The 23,761-nt window shown below is 35.5% G+C and overlaps 1 protein-coding gene across 1 annotated transcript in view; it reads right to left on the bottom strand.

Moving 5' to 3' along the window:
* Nucleotides 1–5,858: 5,858 nt before the first annotated feature.
* The window catches only part of LOC126427179 (uncharacterized), a 100,123-nt gene continuing 82,220 nt past the window's right edge, over nt 5,859–23,761 (bottom strand). Inside the window, exons 5-6 of the mRNA XM_050089435.1 lie at nt 5,991–6,046; nt 5,859–5,901 (exon numbers count right to left, since the gene is read on the bottom strand). Coding sequence (XP_049945392.1) covers nt 5,859–5,901; nt 5,991–6,046 — 99 coding nt within the window. The remainder of the gene's footprint in view (nt 5,902–5,990; nt 6,047–23,761) is intronic.

Here is a 23,761-nt window from a genome sequence, read left to right as displayed (position 1 = left end):
TGCAAACAGGTTGACATTGAATGTAAATAAAACAAATTATATGCAGTGTGGGAAAAGACGTCAAAATGTAAATCTCGATCTGGTGTGTGGTGACAAAGCCTTAGACAGAGTGACATCCACAAAATTGCTGGGGATTCATGTGGATGAAAACTTAAATTTTAATGACCACGTAATAAAACTTTCACAGAAACTTAATTCAGCCTGTTTTGCCCTCAGAGTTATTGCAGATGTTTGTACCTCAGAGGGTGCCAGAATGGCATATTTTGGCTATTTTCAATTGTTGCAGAAGAGGGCCATCCAAATAATAACTCACAGTCATCCACAGACACACTGCAAACACATATTCAAAAAGCTTAGAATACTTACTATATCATCATTATACATATACAAATGTGTATTGTATGTCAGGATCCACATTGCAGATTTTCAGACAAATGCTGACTTTCATAACTACAATACCCGTAATAGCGCAGCACTCCATACTCAGCGAACAAAAAGAACGAATACACAAAGGCATGTGAGCCATATCGGTGCAAAACTGTACAACGCACTGCCAGTCAGCATCAGGCAGTTAGAAGATGATAACAAATTTAAAACAGAACTTAAAAAATTTCTAGTAGAACAAAGTTTTTATTCTGTAAATGACTATGTAGGTCAATAAATTTTTTCTGATGATATTTATAAAGGCAAAATGGAAAATACTCTATCTGTACCTAATCATTCATTACATTTACATACTTAAAGGACAGCTGTTGTGTGATGTAAATATATACTTAAGCAGTATTGTGTATATAAGGACTTGCCATTTAGGGAGGACAAAACTAAAGCCTTATGAAAAGCAGACTATGCATGTAAAATAACAAGCAAGGATGTATATAGACTATATTAATTTCGTAGTATTATTATTAGCTTCATTGTATTATTTTGTTTTGTACTTTTTTACGTATATGTTGTTTATGTCCCATTTCTTTGAAATGGCTTACATGTACCCTTGACAACATCCATACAATATTTATTGTCAACAGATGGATAAATAAAATAAATAAATAGATAATAAGAAAGCAGTATATTTCGTAGATTCTGAGTCTGATGTTATCTGGTGGAAACCTGAGGTCAAATCTAGGCATGAAAAATACTTGGCACCAGAAAATTTACTGAGCAACTCTTCCATTGACTCAGGATGATCAGCTTCTTTTTCCAAAAATTTATTTATATAACGGGGATCAAGCATGAGCGTGAACCCACCATCCTTTTTCGTTAAAATAACCAAAGGGTTGTTGTATTGGCTAGTCGACCTTTGCACATTCTGCAAACTCTCTCTCCACAACCTGTCTTTTACAAATAGGAAATGGATATGGTTTTATAAAGGAAGACTGGTGCTCTTTAAGCCTTAATTTATATGTATAGTTGTTTATGTGGTTTCTCACTAAATATATCTTTATAGGATCTCAATACTTCCTCAGGTTCTCACTTTCCATCTCCAGTAAGCTTTTCTGTTTCTTTTACCTTGTTAGCAATAAGTTGATCAAAATCCCTATCAGTTGTATCATTGCTTGACAAATCATCGTCATCATCTATATAGCCTCTTTTTACATCAATGTCAAAACTATATATTTTATTAGCAGATGTGTCACCAGCATTTAAGTGTAACCTAGTATAACTACAAAAATGTGAATTGGCATTAGAAAAATTTACTCTAAACTTTACCCAGTCAAATATTACATTATTTTTCAATATTCAGTCCAGGCTTAGCAATATCTTTTCATTCAGATCACTGATCACCAAGCTTCCTTGTTCAAAAACTGCATTGTCAATGTGAAATGTGATTAAAACTTGTTTATTTACAACTTTATTAAACTTACCTGTAGCAGCTTTAATCCTAGGTTCTATTACACAAAATTCAGTGTACTCAGAACTCTACTTAACTCTGTGCCTGATTTTTTTTTTAAATAATCGAAATTGTGCTACCTCGTCTGTCAAACAATAACAATGCCAATCGCCAACTGTGATTTTGATGTATGGACTACCACATAAATCCTGATGTTTGTTAATATTAGTTTCTCTAAGCAAATCATCCTCTATATGTTCAATATATAAATCTTCTGCAAATGGTTCTCATTATCATTAGATAGCTGTATAGGGTAAAGTGATTCCTGCGTGCTTGTGTCATGAATAACTTCTAATGCTTGACTGGATTTACAAGCTGGACTTGAATAGGTGTACTCATTAGTGGTGCAGGTAAAATCTGGCTGAAAGTGATCAATAAAGTGACTGTCTGAACTGAAATCTGATTCATCATTTCTGACAAAATCCTTGCATCAAAAGACTACCTGGTCTTTACCTACTACCACTCAAAAATGCTGAGAATTTATTCAAGAACATCTGTTTGAATTTATCATATGTTATGTTTGGTTTTACATTTTGATTAGACCATGACAACATTTCACTATCAAGTAAACATTTGGCTAGTTTAATTTTCACAGAATCAGACAAGTTTGGAAGAAAACTATTTTTACATGACCACAGAAAGTCAACTGGGTGTATTTTAAAATTCACAGGGAAGTATTTAAGAGCTGACTTGTTATAAAATTGCACAAAATTTCCGCTGATTTCCACATAGGACACATTTGTTTCAATATCACTGAGTCGGATGTTAACCTGTTGTAAATTTTCTGACGTCTGAATTATACTGTTAATGCTAGCTTTAGTGTTGTTTCTTTGTGACTACAGAGCTGTACTCTGGGAAGCAAGGAGAGGATATTGGTTGGTGGCCGGCATCCTCTTTCTATACCGCAAACTGCACGCATATATTAACTGGGGTCTTTACTCATAACAATAGAAAATTACTTAACCCAAGGTAGTCCAGGTGTTGTGGTACAAACACTTCCATAATAGTCCATGTTAGGCTCACTGCTGGTGAAGTACAAGTCCAGCTATGGACTTTACTCTGGTTGCTATGTTCTGACACTCTCTGTGACTGGGATGCGACTAAAGACTCGACTTGGTGACTCAATGGATGACAGACTCTAACTGGGCTGTAACTGACTGGGCCATCTGGTCCACAGTGGCGATCTAAATACTGGCGGTCAAGACGGTGTTGGTGGTGCATTTCCTGCAAGTCTGTTTTCAGCCTGTCTCCTGATAGGTGCGTAACTTGCACCTACTATCGATCTTCTCAGAACCTCTTTGCCGCCTGGTGTGCTGGCGACAGCTTAGGCCAGCACACTGGTAGTATGGTTATGAATTTGACCATTGTTTAGTTTTAATTTCTGTTCAATGAATTCAGTTTCCTGCTCTATATATTCATGCATGATCTCGAATTCAGAGTTCCTTCTGCCTAACTCAGTATGAATAATATCTTCAACATTCTCCACACACAACTCTACATGATCAACCTTATCATTTACTGTTTGAATTTCAAGTACAGTTAACTCATGTAATTGACTACATTTTGAAAGAGAATTTGCTACTTGTTCCTGCATTGCCTGAATTTTTCTCTTCCTTGTCTTAACAGTGTCATTCAGATTAACAATACTCTTTTTCAGGTCACTGCTTTGACTTGTTAGTTCATTCTTTAAATCATTATTCTGTCATGTAAGTTTGTAATCAAAGAGTTGGGATAATCTCTCTAATAAATCTGGTGCCTGTTCACTTGGAGTAAATCCTAAGAAATGAGATGCCTTGGATGACTGTCGCAGGTTTGGTGTTGGTGACTGAGAACAAGTATATGAAACCACTCCAGTTGTATCAAAATTTTCTGTGCTTGCCGTATTTGAAGACAATATTGGATATAAAACACAAAGGCAAACCTACCAAATCAGATTACTGTCACATACAAATTCACAATAATCCTGTCTATCAACAGTCACACAACAAAAGAAAGTTGGAAAAAATGATAGTCTGACAGAAAGTACTAATTTAAAATTTAAAAATTGTACTCTCATCTAAAATATGATCCAACTAGGAGTTGCCACACCACAATTTCTGTCTCATCCCACCTATTGTCCAATAATCAATTGTCACACATCACAATTAGACTCTGAGATGTAGCACAAGCATTAGTACACAGACTTAGAGGTGTCCCAACTCAGACACCATGTTAAAATGCCACCCTGAAATGTATAAGAGGAGGGAAAAATTTTAACTACCACTGATGCTGAGTGAGAATAAAATGTACAGTTTTTAGAGTTCTATCTATAAAATGATGGTGGTAATAGTAAATAATTGATCATACCAATGGAGTAACTTAATCGTTCAGGGCTCCACTATTCACAAGTATGAAGGTGAGTGAAAACTAGAAAATTTTAATCACAGTTAATAAAAGTTCACATAATAACTAAGCTGCTCCGTATGATGAGATACTCAACTTTGATATCCTTGGGGGTTATTGCTTCAGAAAGTCCCAGAGTTCAACATTGCTGATGTACTAATTTTAAAATAAAACATAAAGTATATCACTTTTCATGTTTTGTATTTCGCCCAATTAGTATATAGATTGATGGTTGATACATTATATTGCCTGACAGCTTCTGAAAGAGTCTCACACAAACAACAATTCACTTCCTTTTCTATAAAACTAAGCAACTTAATATATTGTTAAATGTAAGATTTACAAAATAACAATTAAAAGTCGTTAGCTAATCTCAGTTACTTACATCAAAACATGGACCACATGTTGCCCTACATGTTCTGATATGCAATTTGGAAGAGTTAATTGATTTCATATACAATTTCGATGACTTTTACAGTACAAAAATTTAAATGATGTTTTAGTTAATTATAAACAAATTACTTTGAATAAAATATTGTTATTGGTGTTTTGGATAGCTCTCAAGTAGAGCTATCATTTTAAATAATCATAATGAATAAACATCATGGCTTTTCAGAAATAGGGAAGAAATAAATTTTCAAGAATATGTCGTGCAACATGGCTGCACAGTTCATATCACGAAATTTCAAAGCTGGTTTATTAACAAATGACTTATTTGCCTTAGCTGATAGTATAAATTGGGTAACATATTTATGTGAAATTTAATCTGAGATAATAAAATCATGTGTACTAACTTTTTAAAGGGCAGTTTACTACTGGATCTGGACATAGACACAACAGTATATAAAGATGAGAAGGTTAAAAATTTAACTAAAGTGACCTCTTCAGAGAATGTTGACATGAGTAAGGAATTTCAGATAGAAATGGGAAGATAGTCTCATTTAAATTTAAAACAGTAAAGTCTATGATTTTATGTCCAATGTAGATAAAAAAATAGACATTTTGGGATATTATGGGAATTGAAATATACTTAGTTTGAAATGAAGGAGAGGAGTGGCCAATAATACAATCCTGTGCCACAAACCACATCACGGTACATTGAAAGTATTTGAATAATATTTTAAAGCCAACCACACAATTACCAGCTGATCAATAAAAGTGGATTGTCATTTCAAATCACAAAATTTAGAAATACTGAGCTCCTGCAGCACAAATATGCAGCTGTGGAATGCTGACTGCTGAAATATATGCGAAAACCTAATGGCTGATTAGAACATTTTTTCCCCTCATTTAACATCTTATTTTGACTTGTATTGTAATAGTCATGCGTTTTACTTTACAGTCATATTAATCATCCATTGTAGATGCAAATGCTGGTGAGCATAAATGTGGAGCATTATTCCTTGACAGATACTAAGCACGCTGTATAATTGTTGTTATCTATTTGTTAACATCATTTTACCTATACAGTACTGATATAAACACAGTTGTCAGGTATTGATTCAAAACACATGTTTGTTGCAGCAACTGAAAATTGCATTTTTATCAAAACTGGCTAATAGTGGAAAATAATTCCCCTTTCTAAACATCAATTCAACTGTAATCCCAACGAAACATTATTTATTTTTACTCTGAAGCCACAATCAAATTGGTTTATATAATTTGGCAAGTGAAACTACAGTGCTACACAACCATTTGAATTAATTTCAATTTCACTTACTCATTAAACAATGATGATGACGTTTTGCTCCTCTTGACAGCTGTAGACCTAGATTGCTGTAAAAGATAAATTTACTATATTAATAAAGTTTTGTAGGCCATCAGAAAGTGATCAGTGGTACCACTGTGATATTTATTATATTTCAAGTCTTGTACTATGATAGTACTTTAAACCTGTCATTAGATCCATTTATTTATTTATTTATATAGCACCAATATTATCACATTCATGATATTGGACCTGCCAAAGTACAAAACAGTATAAAAAATTATATATTTATATCATGTACAAAATCTTATCATTCATATCAACATATCTTCAAACATAAACTTTATTCTGCTTAATTAGATTACAAAATTACAGATGTACATACAGATCAAATAAAAGCTAGTGAATCATCTTGTTTGATTTTACTAAAACTATTAAATACCAGTACTTTAGTTAAATAGGCATAGTAAAATATGGCATAAACATTAGGTGCATAATTACATACATACATTGATAGAAGAAGTTTAGTTTTATTTAGGAATACTACGATAATTATTAATTATGTATAATAATAAGTAAAAATTTAATGAAATACCAAATCTACAATTAATTGTTTAAATTAAATGGATTCACAAGGTAACAGTTAATTAGAAAAATTGATTTCATTAAGAATGTAATAAACCTTTGAAGAAGATGGAGATCATGAAGCTACATTTACAATTCATGACAATAAGACCAAGATTGCTACAAGTGCAAAACTCACCTTTCTGTGATAATTTTTTGAAGGTATGAGTTGTCTTCATTGGGTACATAAATAAAATTTCTGTGAGTCTTTAAAGGCTTCAGTTTTTGAATAGATTGATATATATGCCCGCCAGTTTACATGTGAAAAAAAAAACTACATTCACTGTCACTGGACAGCATGTTTTGGAAAGTTAATGGCCAATTACCTTTGCAGTATCCACATATTTCCCTAACATGACTGGTCATAATATCTCTTACCCTGTGGTTGTCCCTTGAAACATGACCACTTTTACTTCAATGTTCTTCATTGGATTAACTTTCCACAAATGCAATTACATCTATACTTCTTATCTGTGAGATGAAGAGCAGTCTCATTAAAGACAAAAATGTTTCTTTAGAGAAAGCGTTTATCTCAATAAGCACAAGGGTTATTACTGACATCATGTGCAGTTTAGTGTATTCAACAACCATCAGGTGTCCTCATGGCAGGATTCAGCTTATCACATAAACACTGAACAAGTTCATATCTTGATTCTGAATGATCTGCAAGTCCACACACTGGCTCTGAATGATATGCAAGTGACAAATGATGAAGTAGCAAGCCGTATGCTCATTAGTCATGATTCAGCTTTCATAATGCATGTGCTAGGTGGACCCTAAAACAGCACAGCTAAGTGCACAGGGACAGCTCATTGAGCATCCACAGAAATACTCTGAAAATCAACATGAAGTGCATGGAAGAGGGTATTTCCCATTGTACCAGGTATTAAGATTCTAAGATTCCTCCCCTTTTCATTCATGTATGTTGTGTAAGAAACAGTGATTGTTTGAATGCCTTTATGCATGCTGTAATTATTCTAATCTTGTCCTCACAGTCCACATGTGATTGGTACAAAGGTAGTTGTAGAGTATTCCCAGAGTCATCATTTAAAGTGGGTTCTTGAAACTTTGTTAGTAGAATTTTCAGGACAGTTTATATCTGTCTTCAAGAGTCTGCCAGTTCAGTTTCTTCAGCATTTCTGCAATACTCTCCCATGGGTCAAAAAAATCTGTGACCATTTGATCTTTGTAGACCAACTGAACTTCCCCAGTATTCTACCAATAAACTGAAGTCCACTTCCTGCTTTACCCATGCTTGAGCCTATGTGATCATTCCATTTCATATCCCTATGAAGTGTTACACTTGGGTATTTGTAAGAGTTGGCTGATTACAACTAGTCACTGATATTATAGTCATGTCATAATATGCTTTTTTGTTTTAAGAAGTGCAGAAGTTTACATTTCTGAATGTATAAACAAAGTTCCCAACCTTTGCACCACTTTGAAAGCTTATCAAGGTCTGACTGAATATTTATGCAGCTTCTTTCACTAGTTCTTCATTACAGATAATTGCATGAACTCCAAAAAGTCTGAGGTTATGGTTAATATTGTCCAAATGGTCAGTAATATACAACATGAAATACAAAGCTTGCAACGCACTTCCCTGGGGCACACCTGAAGTTACTTCTACATCTGACAATGACTCTCCATCCAAGATAACCTGGCGTGTCCTCCTTACCAAAAAGTCTTCAGTCCAGTCACAAATTTCACATGAGATCTCATATGACCAAACTTTTGACAATTAAGTGTAGGTATGATACTGAGCTCAAATGCTTTTTGGAAATCAAGAAATACCCCATCTACCTGACAGCCTTGATCCAAAGCTCTATGTCATGTGAGAAAAGTGTGAATTGGGTTTCACATGAGCAATTATTTTTGGAACCCAAGGTGGTTGGCATGGAAGAGGTCATTCTATTCATGATACCTCATTATCTTTGAGCTTACAATATGTTCTAAGATTCTACAAGAAATTGATGCCAAGGATACTGGATGGTAGTTTTGTGGATCACTTCTACTATTGGTCTTGTAGATGAGTGTGATCTGTGCTTGCTTCCAACTACTGGGGATGGTTTTTTGAGGGATGTATGTTAGATTATGGTTAGAAGAGGAACTAATTCAGCCAAAAATGCAATATAGAATCTGAAAGGAATTCAATCAGACTCTGGAACTTTGTTCAATTTTAACAATTTCAGCTGTTTCTCAACACCACTGACACTAACACTTATTTCTCTCACTTTTTCAGTGGTAAGAGAATTAAATTGGGGTTTTCCTTTGCAAAGGAACATTTGAAAACAGGGTTAAGCATTTCAGCTTTTGCTATGCTACTTTCAGTTTCTGTTCCTATCTCATTCGGGCTACATGCATTGCTCTCTTGACAGCCAAATATGTTTCATTCAGCACCTATCTATCTATAGACTTATGCTTTGTTTTACACCTGTTATGGAGTAGTCTCTGTTCCTTTAGGAGTTTCTTTACAGTGACTGTATACCAAGGATGGTCCCTCCCATTACGAATTACTCTGCTGGATACATACCTATTCAGTGAGTGGTCAATTGTTCTTTTAAACTTGAGCCATGGTTCCTCTACATGCTCCTGTCCCATACTGAAAGTTTCAAGTTCCTCATTGGGATATGTCACTACTGATTTTTTATCTAGTTTTACTGAACATAAGTAACACACACATCATTCTGCTTGTGTTAGTTGTCCTTTGTACTTTGGTAATAATTATTGCCACCACTGCATCATATTCACTGATACCAGTTTTGATGTGGACATCCTCCAAGAGGTCTGTCTATTTGTTGCCATTAAATACAATATATTTTCATCGTGTGTGGAGTTCTGAACTATGTCTTCTAGGTAGTTTCAGAGAAGGCATGTCTTCTAGGTAGTTTCAGAGAAGGCATTTAGTAATGCTTCACAGTCTTATCACACCTGCTGCTAACATTACTGTCTCCTCCAATGATGACAGTATGATTAGGCAATTTACGTACAAGTGAACCAAGGGTTTCTCTAAAGTTTTCGGTTACATCAGAGGTGAGTTTGGTGGGTGACAGAAGGATTCAATTATCATTTTATGAGCGTCACTCCAAAAGAAAGGCACACTATTTTTTTTTAAATCCATCTTTTATTCTACATGTTTGAAAGTTTTACAGTGTGTAGATACATCCTTTAGGTACAATATTTTCATTTCACCACATAATTTCCATCCCTCTCAACTGCCTTACGCCATCTTGGAACCAGCGCCTGTATACCTGCACAGTAAAATTCTGGACCAACCTGTTGAAGCCACTGTTTGGCAGTGCACACAAGGGAGTCATCAAATTCAAACCTTGTTCCACGAAGAGAGTCTTTCAGTTTCCCAAAGAGATGACAGTCACATGGAGCCAGGTCAGGACTGTAAGGCGGGTGTTTCAGAGTTGTCCATTCAAGTTTTGTGATAGCTTCCATGGTTCTTTGACTGACATGTGGAAGTGCATTGTCGTGCAACAGCAAAACATCCTGCTTTTGCTGATGTGATCGAACATGACTCAGTTGAGCTTGAAGTTTCTTCAGTGTCGTCACATATGCATCAGAATTTATGGCGGTTCCTCTTGGCATGATGTCCACAAGCAAGAGTCCTTTGGAATTGAGAAACACCATAGCCATAACTTTTCCAGCAGAAGGTGTGGTTCTGAATTTTTTTTTCTTGGGTACATTTGCACGATGCCACTCCATAGATTGCATCTTCGTCTCTGGTGAAAAATGATGGAGCCGTGTTTCATCACCTGTCACAATTCTTCCATAAAATTCATGTCCACCATTCTCGTACTGTTCCAAAAGTTTGCTGCATACCATTTTTCTTGTTTCTTTGTGAGTCACTGCCAGCATCCTGGGAACCCACCTGACACAAACCTTTTTTAACGCCAACACTTTCAGTATTCTGCAAACACTTCCTTCCCCTATCCCAACATAGCGTGACAATTCGTTCACTGTGATGTGTCTGTTAGTAGTCACCAATTTGTTAACTCTCTGAATATTGTCTGGAGTGTGTGCAGTACGAGGCCTGCTGCTGCGAGGACAATCCTCAATATTGCCGTACCCACTTTCATCACGTACCCACCGACAAACTGTACCATGATCGACAGCAGCATCTCCATACACCTTTTTCAACCTCTAGTGGATGTTTCCCACTGTCTCGTTTTCACAGCACAGGAATTCTATGACTGCACGTTGCTTCTGACAAATGTCAAGTGTAGCAGCCATCTTGAATACACACTGTGATGGCGCCACTCATGGGAATAGGTTGAACTAAGTTTGAAAACAAATGGGAAGAATGTATCTACACACTGTAAAACTATGACACATGCAGAATGAAAACTGTATTTTTACAAAAATAGTGTGCATTTCTTTTGGAGTGACCCTTGTATGTCCACCCCTGATACAATTTCACATTCAGGTTCAGTTTCTACCTTGGTGAATATGAGTTTCTTGTCTACTGTGACAAATACACCTCCTCCATTTCTCATTTACGTATCATTTAGATATTCGCTTAAATTTTCCTCAAAACTGTCACTGCTATCAATTTGAGGTTTCAACCAGCTATCTGTAACTAGTATTATGTGAGCTTCATTGCTTTTTATGAGTGCTTCAGACTCTGGCATGTTGTTGCAAATCCTTTGGCAGTTTACCATTAGAACTTTAACAATATCACCAGTGGTAGGCATTTCTTTTGAGCTTACACTGATACTTCTGGGTTTCCTACACCTATCATGATCTGGACTGGATGGAGAGTCACATAATCCAGTAAAAAAGCTTTGTGTGCACCCCACACACAGTTAGCTACCTGGGTAGCATCCTTTGGTGTGTAGTGCACACATGACCCATTTATGGGGATCCTACAGTTCTCAGTCCTATGGCTAAAATCAGGAAGGACAGAACCAGAGACTTTGAAGGTAGCTTGTCACACGACCTACAAAGTCTTTGGTTCTGTCTTTCCATTCAACTGAGAACAAGAGGTCATGGCCATTTCTGGGGACAATGCTGCAAATTGTTAGCTCCATTGACATTGCATCCATAATGCTAGTTTTCTCAAAGTTCTCTGCCATTTGCTGGAATGATCCCAGAATGGCCTCAGACCCTAGTGATGGGAATCATTTGTTCAAACCACAATCTAGAGTCTGTTGTATCCTGTTCCCTCAATGGCTGCACAGTAGCCTCTTCAACACATTGAATGAGGTCCCCAAGCACACACACTGAGTGCACATAGTGTGCTTTTCTGTCTCTTGCTGCCAGTTCCCTAAGGGATTCCATTATTCGTGGTACATTTGAACTGCTGATAACTCATAGCCCCCTCCCTTCTGTGTTTGCCTCCCTTTCACACCAAACAAAATGGGTTTCCCCCAAACAGACAAAGTGAGACCTATTGGCTCGGTTTCAGTTTCAGAGGAAGACATCAAAATTGTTGATGAGGGAGTTGGTTGCCCTGAGTCCTCCCCTGGTATCTTTCCATCCTGAACAGGATGTCTAGATCTACAATTTAAATGCCACTCGCAGTCAAGTGGATGAATAATGACAAATCCTGTACTTTCTGCAGAGGAGACAGGATCCACAGGAGAGGATAGAACTTTAGGTACTTTGGTACTGGTACCACAGGTACATGGCTCTTGAGAGCTCTTCCAACACAGCAATTTGCAGCCAGCTGCCAATCATTTGGCAGAAGTCAGGGCAATTTCCAGTTGCTTACAAATGTCAATCAACTCACCCCATGTCCCAGAACAGGATGTACAGTGGAGTTGCATTAAAGCTGGCGCAATGTGTTACATGGCTGTAAACAAATAACTTCAAGCTAATCCTACTGTTTTTCTATTTATCTGTTGAGCCAAAATATTACTAATTCCCTTTAAGAATTGAAGCAAGCACTGAAAAAATTGTGGTAAAAATTACAAGTTTCCTGAAACTTTTTGAGGTTACTTGTAGCTGTTAACAGACTCAAAATAGAGTTAATTTACAATCAATATAGATCATATATACTCCTCATTAAGGGAACACTATATGTAACATTATATTATCTGCTATATCAAGCTAATGAAGGTAGGTCTTTTCTGAAATCAATCATCACTGGAAATGAAATATGGACTCATAATTTTGAAGCAGAGAACTAATGTCAGAGAATGGATAGCAAATACCCAGAACCTCCAGCCAAAATTATACTCAATGGTTTACTTGCTGCAGGTAAAGTGATGCTCACAGTGTTTTTTGGGGCACACAAAGACCAAGTTTGGAATAATATCCAGAGGAGAGGTTAACGAAAATTAGTGTAAGCTACAGTGATGTGGTCTGTAAGAAGTTGAAGTCTACTATTTGATCCAAACACTGAGGATGAGTGTTAGATGATGTTCATTTTTTATTTTTATAACTTGTGCGTGCATACTGTGACTTACCTGCTCAAACTCTCTCTCTGTTTTTTAAGATGACAATTTTAAGTGAGTAATTCACAACTGAGAACTTTTGAATTCTGCTTGGTGAGAATTCTGCAAAAATTGTCTGTTGTGATCTTGCTGGCCGGAGTGGGCGAGAGGTTCTAGGCGCTACAGTCTGGAACCGCTCGACCGCTACGGTCGCAGGTTCAAATCCTGCCTCGGACATGGATGTGTGTGATGTCCTTAGGTTAGTTAGGTTTCAGTAGTTCTAAGTTCTAAGGGACTGATTACCCCAGCAGTTAAGTCCCATAGTGCTCAGAGCCATTTGAACCATTTGTTGTGATGTTGAAAATATCTCACTAAGATAATGCTCTCTGACAATCTCAAGTGTATGAATGGTTTTATCATTCTAAAAATGGTGGCATGTCCATTGATGGTAAACCTCATTTTATATGCCTATTAGCTGCATGAACAAAATAAAATACTGTGAAAATTTGATAACAGATGATAGGTAATTCAACATGTAACCAGAGTTAACTTGACTGCCTTAAAACTCAGTTCAGAGAATTTTAACAGAATATTTGCAAATGAGAAGTTTTTCTATCAAAATTTTGCCCTGGATTTTGACTGACTGGCGGAAGAAGGTAGGATATCTTGGCTCACGTGCATCACGCAGCTGACTTAAGGACATCTCGGCTAATGTGCATCACTCAGCTGACTTAAGGACATCTTGTCTCATGTGCATCACTCAGCTGACTTAATTTCATGTAATGTTTTCTGGTTTACATGGATGAAAACAGGTATGCAGAGCCGTATTCAGGCAGATGCACCATGCACAGTCTGCACAGAGTAGCCAAATTTTTGGGGTGGCAAAATGTTGCCATCAAATAATTTTTTAGTATAATTTTAATGTTCATTGCATCAGGATTGAGGCATTCAATAATTTATTTGAAAAGTGCTGAAAAATATTCATACATGTCATTAAACTCATACAACCTGTATAATGACTTATGTACAAGTGCATTAAGGTTCTGTCAAACAGGGTGTTCACAACCTATACAGGCACTATATAGAACTAGGAGCTGTTAAAATATGATACTGCAGAGAAACTTAGTCACCTACAATTCTGACACAAAGAACAACTCTAGTGAAGAATGTATACATTTTAAAAGCTATCTCTTGTCTATGAAAGAAAAAGATGGGACAAGTTGTACTCTTACAGTTCTCTGTAGAAAGTTGGTTTCAAAAAAAGATTGGTGATGTCTACCCAAATGTATGCATAACACTTAAGGCTTAAAACTGCACTCCAGTGACAAACTGTTCAGCTGCAAGATCATTTTCTGTTTTAAAATGGATTAAAAACTACCTATGGATGAAAAGAAATAAAAAATGACTGGTCAATCTTGGAGTACTAGCCATAGAATCAGTCATGAGAGTCAGTCTGGATTTTCAGAGAATGATAACTGAATTCACAAATACAAAAGTGAGAAGAAAATCATTTCTCTAAGTTTGCTATATTTTGGAAAAGATTAGTTAAATGGTATTGTATTGTGTATTTGGGACTCACTAAACTCCACGTTCTAAGTGAAGTAATGTTGGTATTCTGTATTAAACTGTAATGATTTTTTTGTATTTTCACCATATGTTTTGTCCAAATTTGATGTTTCTGTGATAAATTTTCAGTAAAAGGGGCTGCTGAACGGTAGTAGCTGTTTTATTATTGTTGAATACACTACTTGCACATGTGCTTTGTGTTACATGTCATTTAAGTACTTCAGTAAAGTTTAGAAGTGAAGTTAATGATTAAGCAGCTTTAGTGTTGGTAGGCCATAAATGAAAAGCAATGCTGAAGTTTAGGAATGGGGGGGAAGGGGGGGGGCGTAATATAAATTATTGTGCAGGGGAGTCACACACCCTAAATATGGCCCTGCAGGCACGAAAAAACACTAATTTGATGATGTAGAAGTGGCTAAGATAAAATGGGAGGTGAGTTGGCAGTCATAGCTGCAGATGGATAAAAAAAATTTCCAAAAATGGAGTTAGACAAATATATTTCATGTACTTGAGAGTAATGTGGATGTGATTAGGTTGTTTTGCAAAGAACTGAAACACATACCATTAAAAACAGGTCTGCTGCCTCCCTTCATACACCAAGATTTTTTGTTACAACATACACTCCAGGCCAAAAGTTTTCAATCACCCATGATAAACGCTACATATTTTATTTCAATGTATAAACACATTTTACAAATTAAACAGACCAACAAAATAAATATCTTTTCTCTCTGTCATTATGTGCAACACAACATAGTTTATAACAATGAAAATAATCATTTATTGATAATATAATGTAAATGGATAGACAAAAAGCCTACTCGCCAAGTGGCGAACACACACACAAAAGGGTTTAACTTTTACAAGATTTCAGAGTCATTGGCTCCTTCTGGCAGAAGAGCTAAAGGGGAAGGCAGAGGGGTGAAGGAAAAGGACTGGAGAGGTTTAGGGAAAGGGATACAGTTCAGAAACGTCACCCAAAACTGCGGGTCAGGGGAGACTTACTGGACGAGTTGAGAAGGAAAAACTGATTCGTAATCTCTCACAAGACTAACGTTGGCAAAAGTGAACAATTTGAAAAGTACTTCATTTCATGCAAAAGAATAATTAGAAATGTGGTGCATGTATCAAATAATTAATGCAAAAACAGGTAGGAGTAGGAATAGTGTTAGTAAGGTTAAACTTAAAGCAAATGTAATATTGATCATTAAAAGGAGAAAGTACCTCACGAATTTAACTCCTACTTTATTTAAACTATAGAAAAACTAAAAGAACATATAAAAAGTAATTGCTTTCCTCAGTCAGTCCTCAATACATTCAGCAACACAATTCTTTTTCATCGCCGACATTGAGAGCAGAGATAGGAAAACAATTCATATTAAAATAGAGAAAAAATCATCAGCGTGAGAAGACATGATCTCTGGTTCCTTCTCCACAGATGCTGTAAACTTACTAGTAAGTCACTGTCTTATGGTTCATCTTCAGATGCAGTATTCCCAAGAAAACTTAAAATAGCTAAAGTCATACCCATACATAAAAAAGAATCTAAAGAAGTCCCAGCAACTACCATCCATTTGCAGTGCTGCCTGTATTCAGCAAAATATTTGATTATGCAGTGACTACCAAATTAAAATAATTTCTTTGAAAAAATAGCATTCTTTCTTCTGCTCGGTATGGTTTTCAAGAAAATAAAACCACTGCTGATACAATATATGAATTTTTTGATACTACTCTACATGTTGTTGACAAGATGTGCCCAGATACATGTGTCTTTCTGCATCTCACAAAGACTTTTGGCATGTTAAATCACAACATACTTTTGCAAAAGTTACATTCTTATAGCATAAGTGGAACTGCCCATGGCTGGCTCAGCAGTTATGTCAAAGACTGAGGACTGTACATTTGTATAAATAAAGTCAGTCTATCATGAATTCTAAATGAGGGGCACTCATTTACAACTGCCATAAAACATGGCATGCCATTGGGCTCAATTTTAGGTCCATTGTTATTTCTGCTTTATTTAAATGACCTTCCTTCTACCCTACCCACCAGTAAGGCATTTCTCTTTACTGATTATATTAACGGCCTTATCTGAAATACAGAGAAATCTCTCCAGTCAGCAGTTAATAGAAATACAGCCCAACTACACTCATCGTTTGCATTAAACACACTGATACCCAGTGGAAAAAAGACAGTATGTCCAATCTTCCATACCATTCATACTAGAACTACCCATGTTCCAACAGTAATACTAAGTGGAAGCAATGTAGAATTTGTCAAAGAGACAAAATTCTTAGGGATTCACATCACTGACATATTCACATGGAAAAACCAAATCAACATTATTAGTTCCAGGCTAAGCAAAATTCTTTTATGCTGCACTCAGTGAAGGATGGGCTAAATGCCAGAACACTGACATGCATATATTATGCTCTTTTCAATTCAGTGCTAGTCTATAGGATTATCTTTTGCGTTAGTAGTTCTGAATCAGTGAAATTATTTATAGTGCAAAAAAGAGTAACTAAAATAATCCTATACAAACAGCAAAAAGAAACATGTAAACAACTCTTTAAAAAATCAAACAATCTGCTCTGCCTAGTAAATATACATTTTAACTGCTCTGCTTTATTAAACAAGACGTCAATAGAGTGCACAGGAATACGGAGCATCACCTTGATGACACAAAGTCAAGAAAATTAAGACTAGTTCCCCATTCCACTAAATTGTATAGTAATAGTGTTAAACATATGGGAATCAAACTGTACAGCCATCTCTCCAAAGAAGTAGAAAGTATTCAAGTACCAACAATTTTTTTTTTTTAAAAAGCCCTAAGAGCATTCCTAACAATGCATTTGCTCCTACAACATACAAGACTTTCTGGAATGTGATTAACCTATTCTCTATTAATCAACTGTTGTTCTTTGTTTATTAACTGCATTATTATTTGAACTTATTCTAATATTATTATGAATACATACATATCTTCAGTGTGATATTCACTATAAGAAACAATGTTATGTGTTTGTGTGTGTGTTCTCACGTCAACTCTTTGACTGTGATGTTCACTCTGATAAAACTTTTATGTATGTATACATGCTCATATTGTCTGTTTGATTTGTCCTACACCATATTGTACAATTCTGTACACTGAACCACTGAGTGGATCAATAAAGGTACAGTACAATACAAATCAGGTGACTGACTTGTTCAAATCATATTCTTCTCAGCCTCACATCTCCTTTGTATTGACACACCCTCTGCACAATTTAAAAACATGTTTGGGATCATTGTCCTACTACAAAACAAAACTACAATCAATAAGCCCTTGCCAGATGGAACTGCATTGTTGATCAGTATTGTGTGATATCCTTCCTTTTTTAATGATCCATTAATTCTCACTGCAACACCAACATTATCTCCTGAAAAACATCCCCATACTATTACCAAATCTAAACCATGCTTTGCCATTGGCATCATACACTGAATCTTATACCTTCTCCATGAAACTGATAAACAAACATTCGTTGGTGGCTTCCAAAGAGTTCAAACTTAGATTTGATAGTGAATAACACCTTGGACCATTGCTGCACACTCCAGTTTTATGTTGCTGTTCCCATTGCAATCTTTTCATCTTATTTTGTTTTCATAATGCGCGTTTCTTGGCCACAACGCACCTCTTTAAACCTGCACTGTTGAGACAGAGATTGGAGTTGCTCAAATAGTATTTACTTCTTTGAAAAATTTTAGATGCCGTACAACTCCTCTGGTGTTTATTCTGTATGCATATGAACTGACCTTCCCTGTATAATGTTTCTTCCAGATCGTGTAACACTTGCATTGACACCAGTTTGGTTGAACAGCTACACTGTATACACCACTGTAGATTGGGCTATGCCAACTTTTGTTGCTGCTGTCCTACTAGAATAGCCTTCCTGATGCAAAGCTACAATTACATTTTTCAGTTCCATTTTCCTGCTTCCATCCCATTAGGAGTAGGGTATGAACCTGATCAGGTATGCAACACACACTGCTAGATGCACACAATGTACTGTAAAGTAATGTGAACTGATTGGTACGGAGACTGCTGAAGGAATGAAGCCTATTTGAATGGAACTGTCTGACATAACAGCATTACAGTTTCTATGGATACTCATTAGCACCACTCTATGTGAACAGCCAGTCAGATAAACACAACTGGTGGTTAGTCTTAGAATATTATTACATCAATTCTGCTTGTGTACAACTCATCATCTTGCCAGGAGATCTCATGGCCCTCATTTGATATAATTAGTGCAACATTTTCCCTTTTAAAGTCAAATTTAAAAATAATTTTACTGTCACACTAACCATGACTATACATAATGTTATGGTTACATTTTATGTTCACTTTTTCTTTCAAGCTTACTGGTAATGCCGAATTGTATACAAACTGTAAACTTTTTGACCACTGATTAACATGATTTAACTGTCGCAGATTGACATCCTTTCCTCTAATGCACCTAAAAGGTCATAATTCCTAAATCTTTCATCACAATTAATCAAATGTTTATGCAAATTTATGGCAGCAATGGTATTGTTACAGTGTTGCTTCAAGCAAAATTTTTGATCAGTCACTGAAACTTGCAAGTTAAAATGATAAAGTTCTGCATCAAAGTTAGGAGTTGTAAACATTTCATTACTTCCAGCATTACTACAAACATATATACCACTGTTTCTAAACTGACAACAATATTCATTCTGATGTATCAACCAACAGTCAAGCTGTAGCCAATAACAAAGGAACAAAAGCGTTTCAGAAAGGAAAAGCATGTTTGAAAATGTCAGATTGTTTGCAACACAGATGCTTTGCATGTTACGGTTTCTGAATAGTCTTTAGAAAGTAAGTCTGAAGGTAATCAAACAATGGAACATCTAGGATGGAATGTAACAATATTATGAAAAGAAAAGTTACTACTCACCAGATAGGCACAACAAAATATTCTCTCAATTAAAGCTTTCAGCCATTAAGGCCTTTGTCAACAACAGACAAAACACACACACACACACACATATGATTGCAGTCTCAGGCAACTGAAATCACACTAGTTTCAGTTGTCTAAGACTGTAGTTGTGTGTGCGAGTTGCATTTGCATGAGTGTGTCTCTGTCTGTGTGTCTGTCATCTATTACTGATGAAGGCCTTAATGGCCGAAAGCTTTAATTGTGAGAGTCTTTTTGTTGTTCCTATTTGCGACTCAGCATCTCTGATATATAGTGTGTAGCAACTTTCCTTTTCATAATATTGTTAAGTCTGAAGGTACATTTTCAATGTAGAGTTCTAGTAAAATTTCTTTGTGTATAGTAGGCATCATCAATACGATCAACAACACGTAAACTCTTTTTACTCTCTGCAACTACAAAAGTCTTTTCATGACACAGAAAGGCTATAAGAAAATGTCCTTGATGCTTTATGTTGATTAAGGTTTCACTGCAGCTCACAGTGAACATGAAATCCAAGAATTTATTAGTGATTTAAGAGACGATTTTACATTTACTTTAACTCTTGCATCAATTTTCTCAGGTCTGACGAACCAGAAGATCGACCTGTAGATGTAAGTCAAACACATCGCACAGAGAAGATATCAGAGTGCTTCAACATTTGCAACTGTAAGACTATAGCTACTCCTGCTATAAAGGACAATGGTACAGAAAAAGTTCTCATCTCTGAATTTCAGTATGGACTGGCCCACTAATGTTTTTAATGTGTGGGTCACATTCTGGTATTGCACATGTTATCTTTGTTGTATCAAGAAATCTTGGAAATTCAACAGATCATACTGTAGTCACACATGAAAGGATCCTGCAATACATGTAGCCTAACAAATTATGTGCCTGTTTACAAACAAAAAAAGTTCAAAACAGGGATTTTAGAATGTTAATAGTGATGATAGTCAAGGTGGTGATCTCTGCTCAGTAGTCACAGGCAACCTTCTGCTGCCATGTTCAAACCTTCTGCTGCCATGTTCACAACTGAAGTTGAGTTGTGGCTGCTTGAGAAATTATCTGGACCAAGAACTGTTGACAAAATTGGGTCAGCTGAAGGCAACACCAGATCTACAGATTCACAGTCAAAACGCTATCCATCTTGCCTGGAATCTTGAGTTTATATCAGACATTTATTTGTTTGTGAATTAGTTAATGCTGGTGAAATTATAGTATCAAAAATAGACTCTGACAAACAAGTTGCTGATATACTAACAGAACCATTGTTTTTCTTTATATTTAATCATTTGTGTAATAACACTGGAATTTGTAAATTATCAAATGAGGGAGAGTGTTAATTTTTATTGTTTCCATGGGGTTATTAATAAATGGACTTTGTATTTTTGTATTCAGTGATTGGCAATATGTAAGTGTTTAGTCTCCATGAAGTAGTGGTGTGCATTCAGTTGTATTTAATAAAATTAGTGTTTTTCAACTATGTAAATGTCATTTTTCATTAAATCTTAGCAGGTTATGGTTAAATTTCAGCACTGAAAGCTCTAGTAACAATGTGTGAGTAGTGGTAATGCAACAATTTTTACCAGTTGATGCGAAACTTAAGAGTCTTTAACATTATGTTTATCTACTGACATATTGTTTGGATCAAGTATTTAATAACAAAAATACATCCTATTTTATGATGTATCAAAGCTAAATGGTGTGACCCCTGTTCAATGCATAGATCTAGGTCAAATGTTACAATACACAAGTTGTATTCATTGCTTGCCTTTTGAAAGTTACCACTCAGTCACAGTACAAGGGCCGTCATTAAGTTTTAACAAAGGTAATGAAAAGTAAAAGCATTGTTGTGGTAGAAACCAATTTATTTTTCTCAAAATAATTGGATTTAAAATTTATGCACTTTTGCATACATTCAAATCAATTCTCAAAATGTTTTTTCTACTCTAATGTTGGTAACTCCAAACATGATTCTGGAAGGATTCACCAGTTTCTTTGGCTGATGACAATCAGTGTCCACAGATTTTTTCTTTGACATAAGGAAACAAAATGAAGGTTAATGTGGGTAATGATACATTAGTTTGAGGTTTGTCTCCACCAAATACAACTGTTTGGCATTCTGTGTGACAGCTGGCATTGACAAGATAAAGAATTATTCATTTATTCTTGATTTCAGCAATAACTTGAACAAACAAATTGTTGTATATGATTCAGCATTAACAGTTCTCTGATCCATTCCAAAAATGATCACAACACGTAAACCATAGTTAAAGAAATAAGTGATTATTTTGTAATAAGTGCTTTTGGAAATTTTGGTTCATTTTGGCACACCAAAACAGGAGATTGCTGTTTAGTTTCGAGTTTATGCAATTATATCCATACTTCATCTAATTACAAAGTTGTGACTGGCTTTTGCATTTTCATGTTCAAATTTTTTGAGCTTTTTCTTACATGAACAGACAATCATTTGTTTCTGAGCTCAGGTCAAACTGTGTGGAATCTATCATGAACAGATCATTTTCACAGCCAAATCTACAGCAGTCTTAAATATGTCTCAGGTATGGTGCAATCTCAAAGTAAGTCTTACATTGATCCTCTTGGATTGTGGTTTGAAGCTTTTTAGACTAACAACCTATTTTGGCTGTTCTTCACAAAAGTTGTCACTGATGGAACTGATACCATGCCAAAATTCTACAAAGCAATTGTAGGCTGTTGTTTCTTTCCATTGATGATAAATTTGGCCTTCACAAAAATTGAAAATATTATTTTGATAAAAAATTTCATGTGAAATTTTTATTTTTCAAAACACCATATCTTTTCTCTTTAAATACTCACTGCAAACAGATTACTCCACCTTCTGTGTTGCTATTGTATTAATAATAACAAACAACAAATTTAAAGCAATATTAATGTCACATATCAGCTGCACAATCCGGTGGTCACTTGAAAGAAAAATAAAATGCAACTCTTATCTACATTCACTGACTTCTTGGACAATAGTTTAAGTCTTGCTGCACACTTGTGGTTAGATATCTTTTGACTGATAGTGCTGAAAGAAAATCATTCACATTATGACATTCAAAACCAAAAGAAAGGCAATGCCTCACTAATTTTACCAAAAATCATATACATACTGTATACTGTCCATGCTTACATCCTCTTATATTTCTTACTGTTTGTAAGTAATTAAATTTTCATTAATGTCACAACATAAAATTTTACCACTAGCTTATTAACTGCCCTTGTCCTTAGAATCATGGAAGTTAAAGTCAATTATAGAATCATGGAAGTTGAAGGCAATTACTGATTTCCTAAGAACTGTTAACAGGATAGTAAAAGACACTGAATGATTCAGGAAAGAGGAAAGATGAAATCAACCAGCTTGGGGAATCATTATCACCGCATAATGAATCCATACAGAACAGTGAACCCCCTACTTACAAGAGGATCACTGATAATGTGACCTACAGCAAACACATTAAAAACTACTATCTGTACATCTACATTAAACATTTATTCTTTGCGCATTCAGATTGAAAATCATTTTCTGAAAACTGTTTACTTTATAGTTAATCTGATAATTTCTTTTTCATGCATAATACTGTTTATCTCCTCACTAACTTCTAATAACTTGTACATAGCAACTCTTGGCACCTTAGCAACAAACTTCTTTACTTTGGCAATGTTTCTCTTTCCAACATACACACCTTTCATTTCACTAATTGCATCTCATTAATATTATTGTTACTTACACATTCCTTACTTTCTTTGTTAACGTGCTTACCAACTTTACCAACCTTTTTATTTGTTAACTGCATATATTCTGTTTCAATTTTATTTCATTCAGGTTCATTTATTTGCAAATCATCTACAATACTGTTAACTTCTAAAGCTCTTCTTTATTTTTGAAAATGACTCTTACTCACACTGTCATTTATTGTATCACAAAATTCATTCACTACCTGGTCACTTTTTGTTTTGACACCATCACCTATATCAACATTCATGTCAACTTTCTCTTTAACTATCCCCCCCACACACACACACACCTTTTCAATAACAACAAAATCAGTTTCATCAATATCACCAGAACAGATTTGCGTTACTTCAAGTAAATCTATCCTGACAAAAATCGAACTCTTCCATCTCTTTATTACATTTCTCTCCAATTACACTTTTACTAGATTGCATGCCCTGAATCCAAGTATCCAATTTGTTGTTTAGATTC

The sequence above is a fragment of the Schistocerca serialis genome, chromosome 1, assembly GCF_023864345.2.
Source record: "Schistocerca serialis cubense isolate TAMUIC-IGC-003099 chromosome 1, iqSchSeri2.2, whole genome shotgun sequence".
NCBI classification, from domain to species: domain Eukaryota; kingdom Metazoa; phylum Arthropoda; class Insecta; order Orthoptera; family Acrididae; genus Schistocerca; species Schistocerca serialis.
This window is presented reverse-complemented; position numbering and strand designations above follow the sequence as displayed.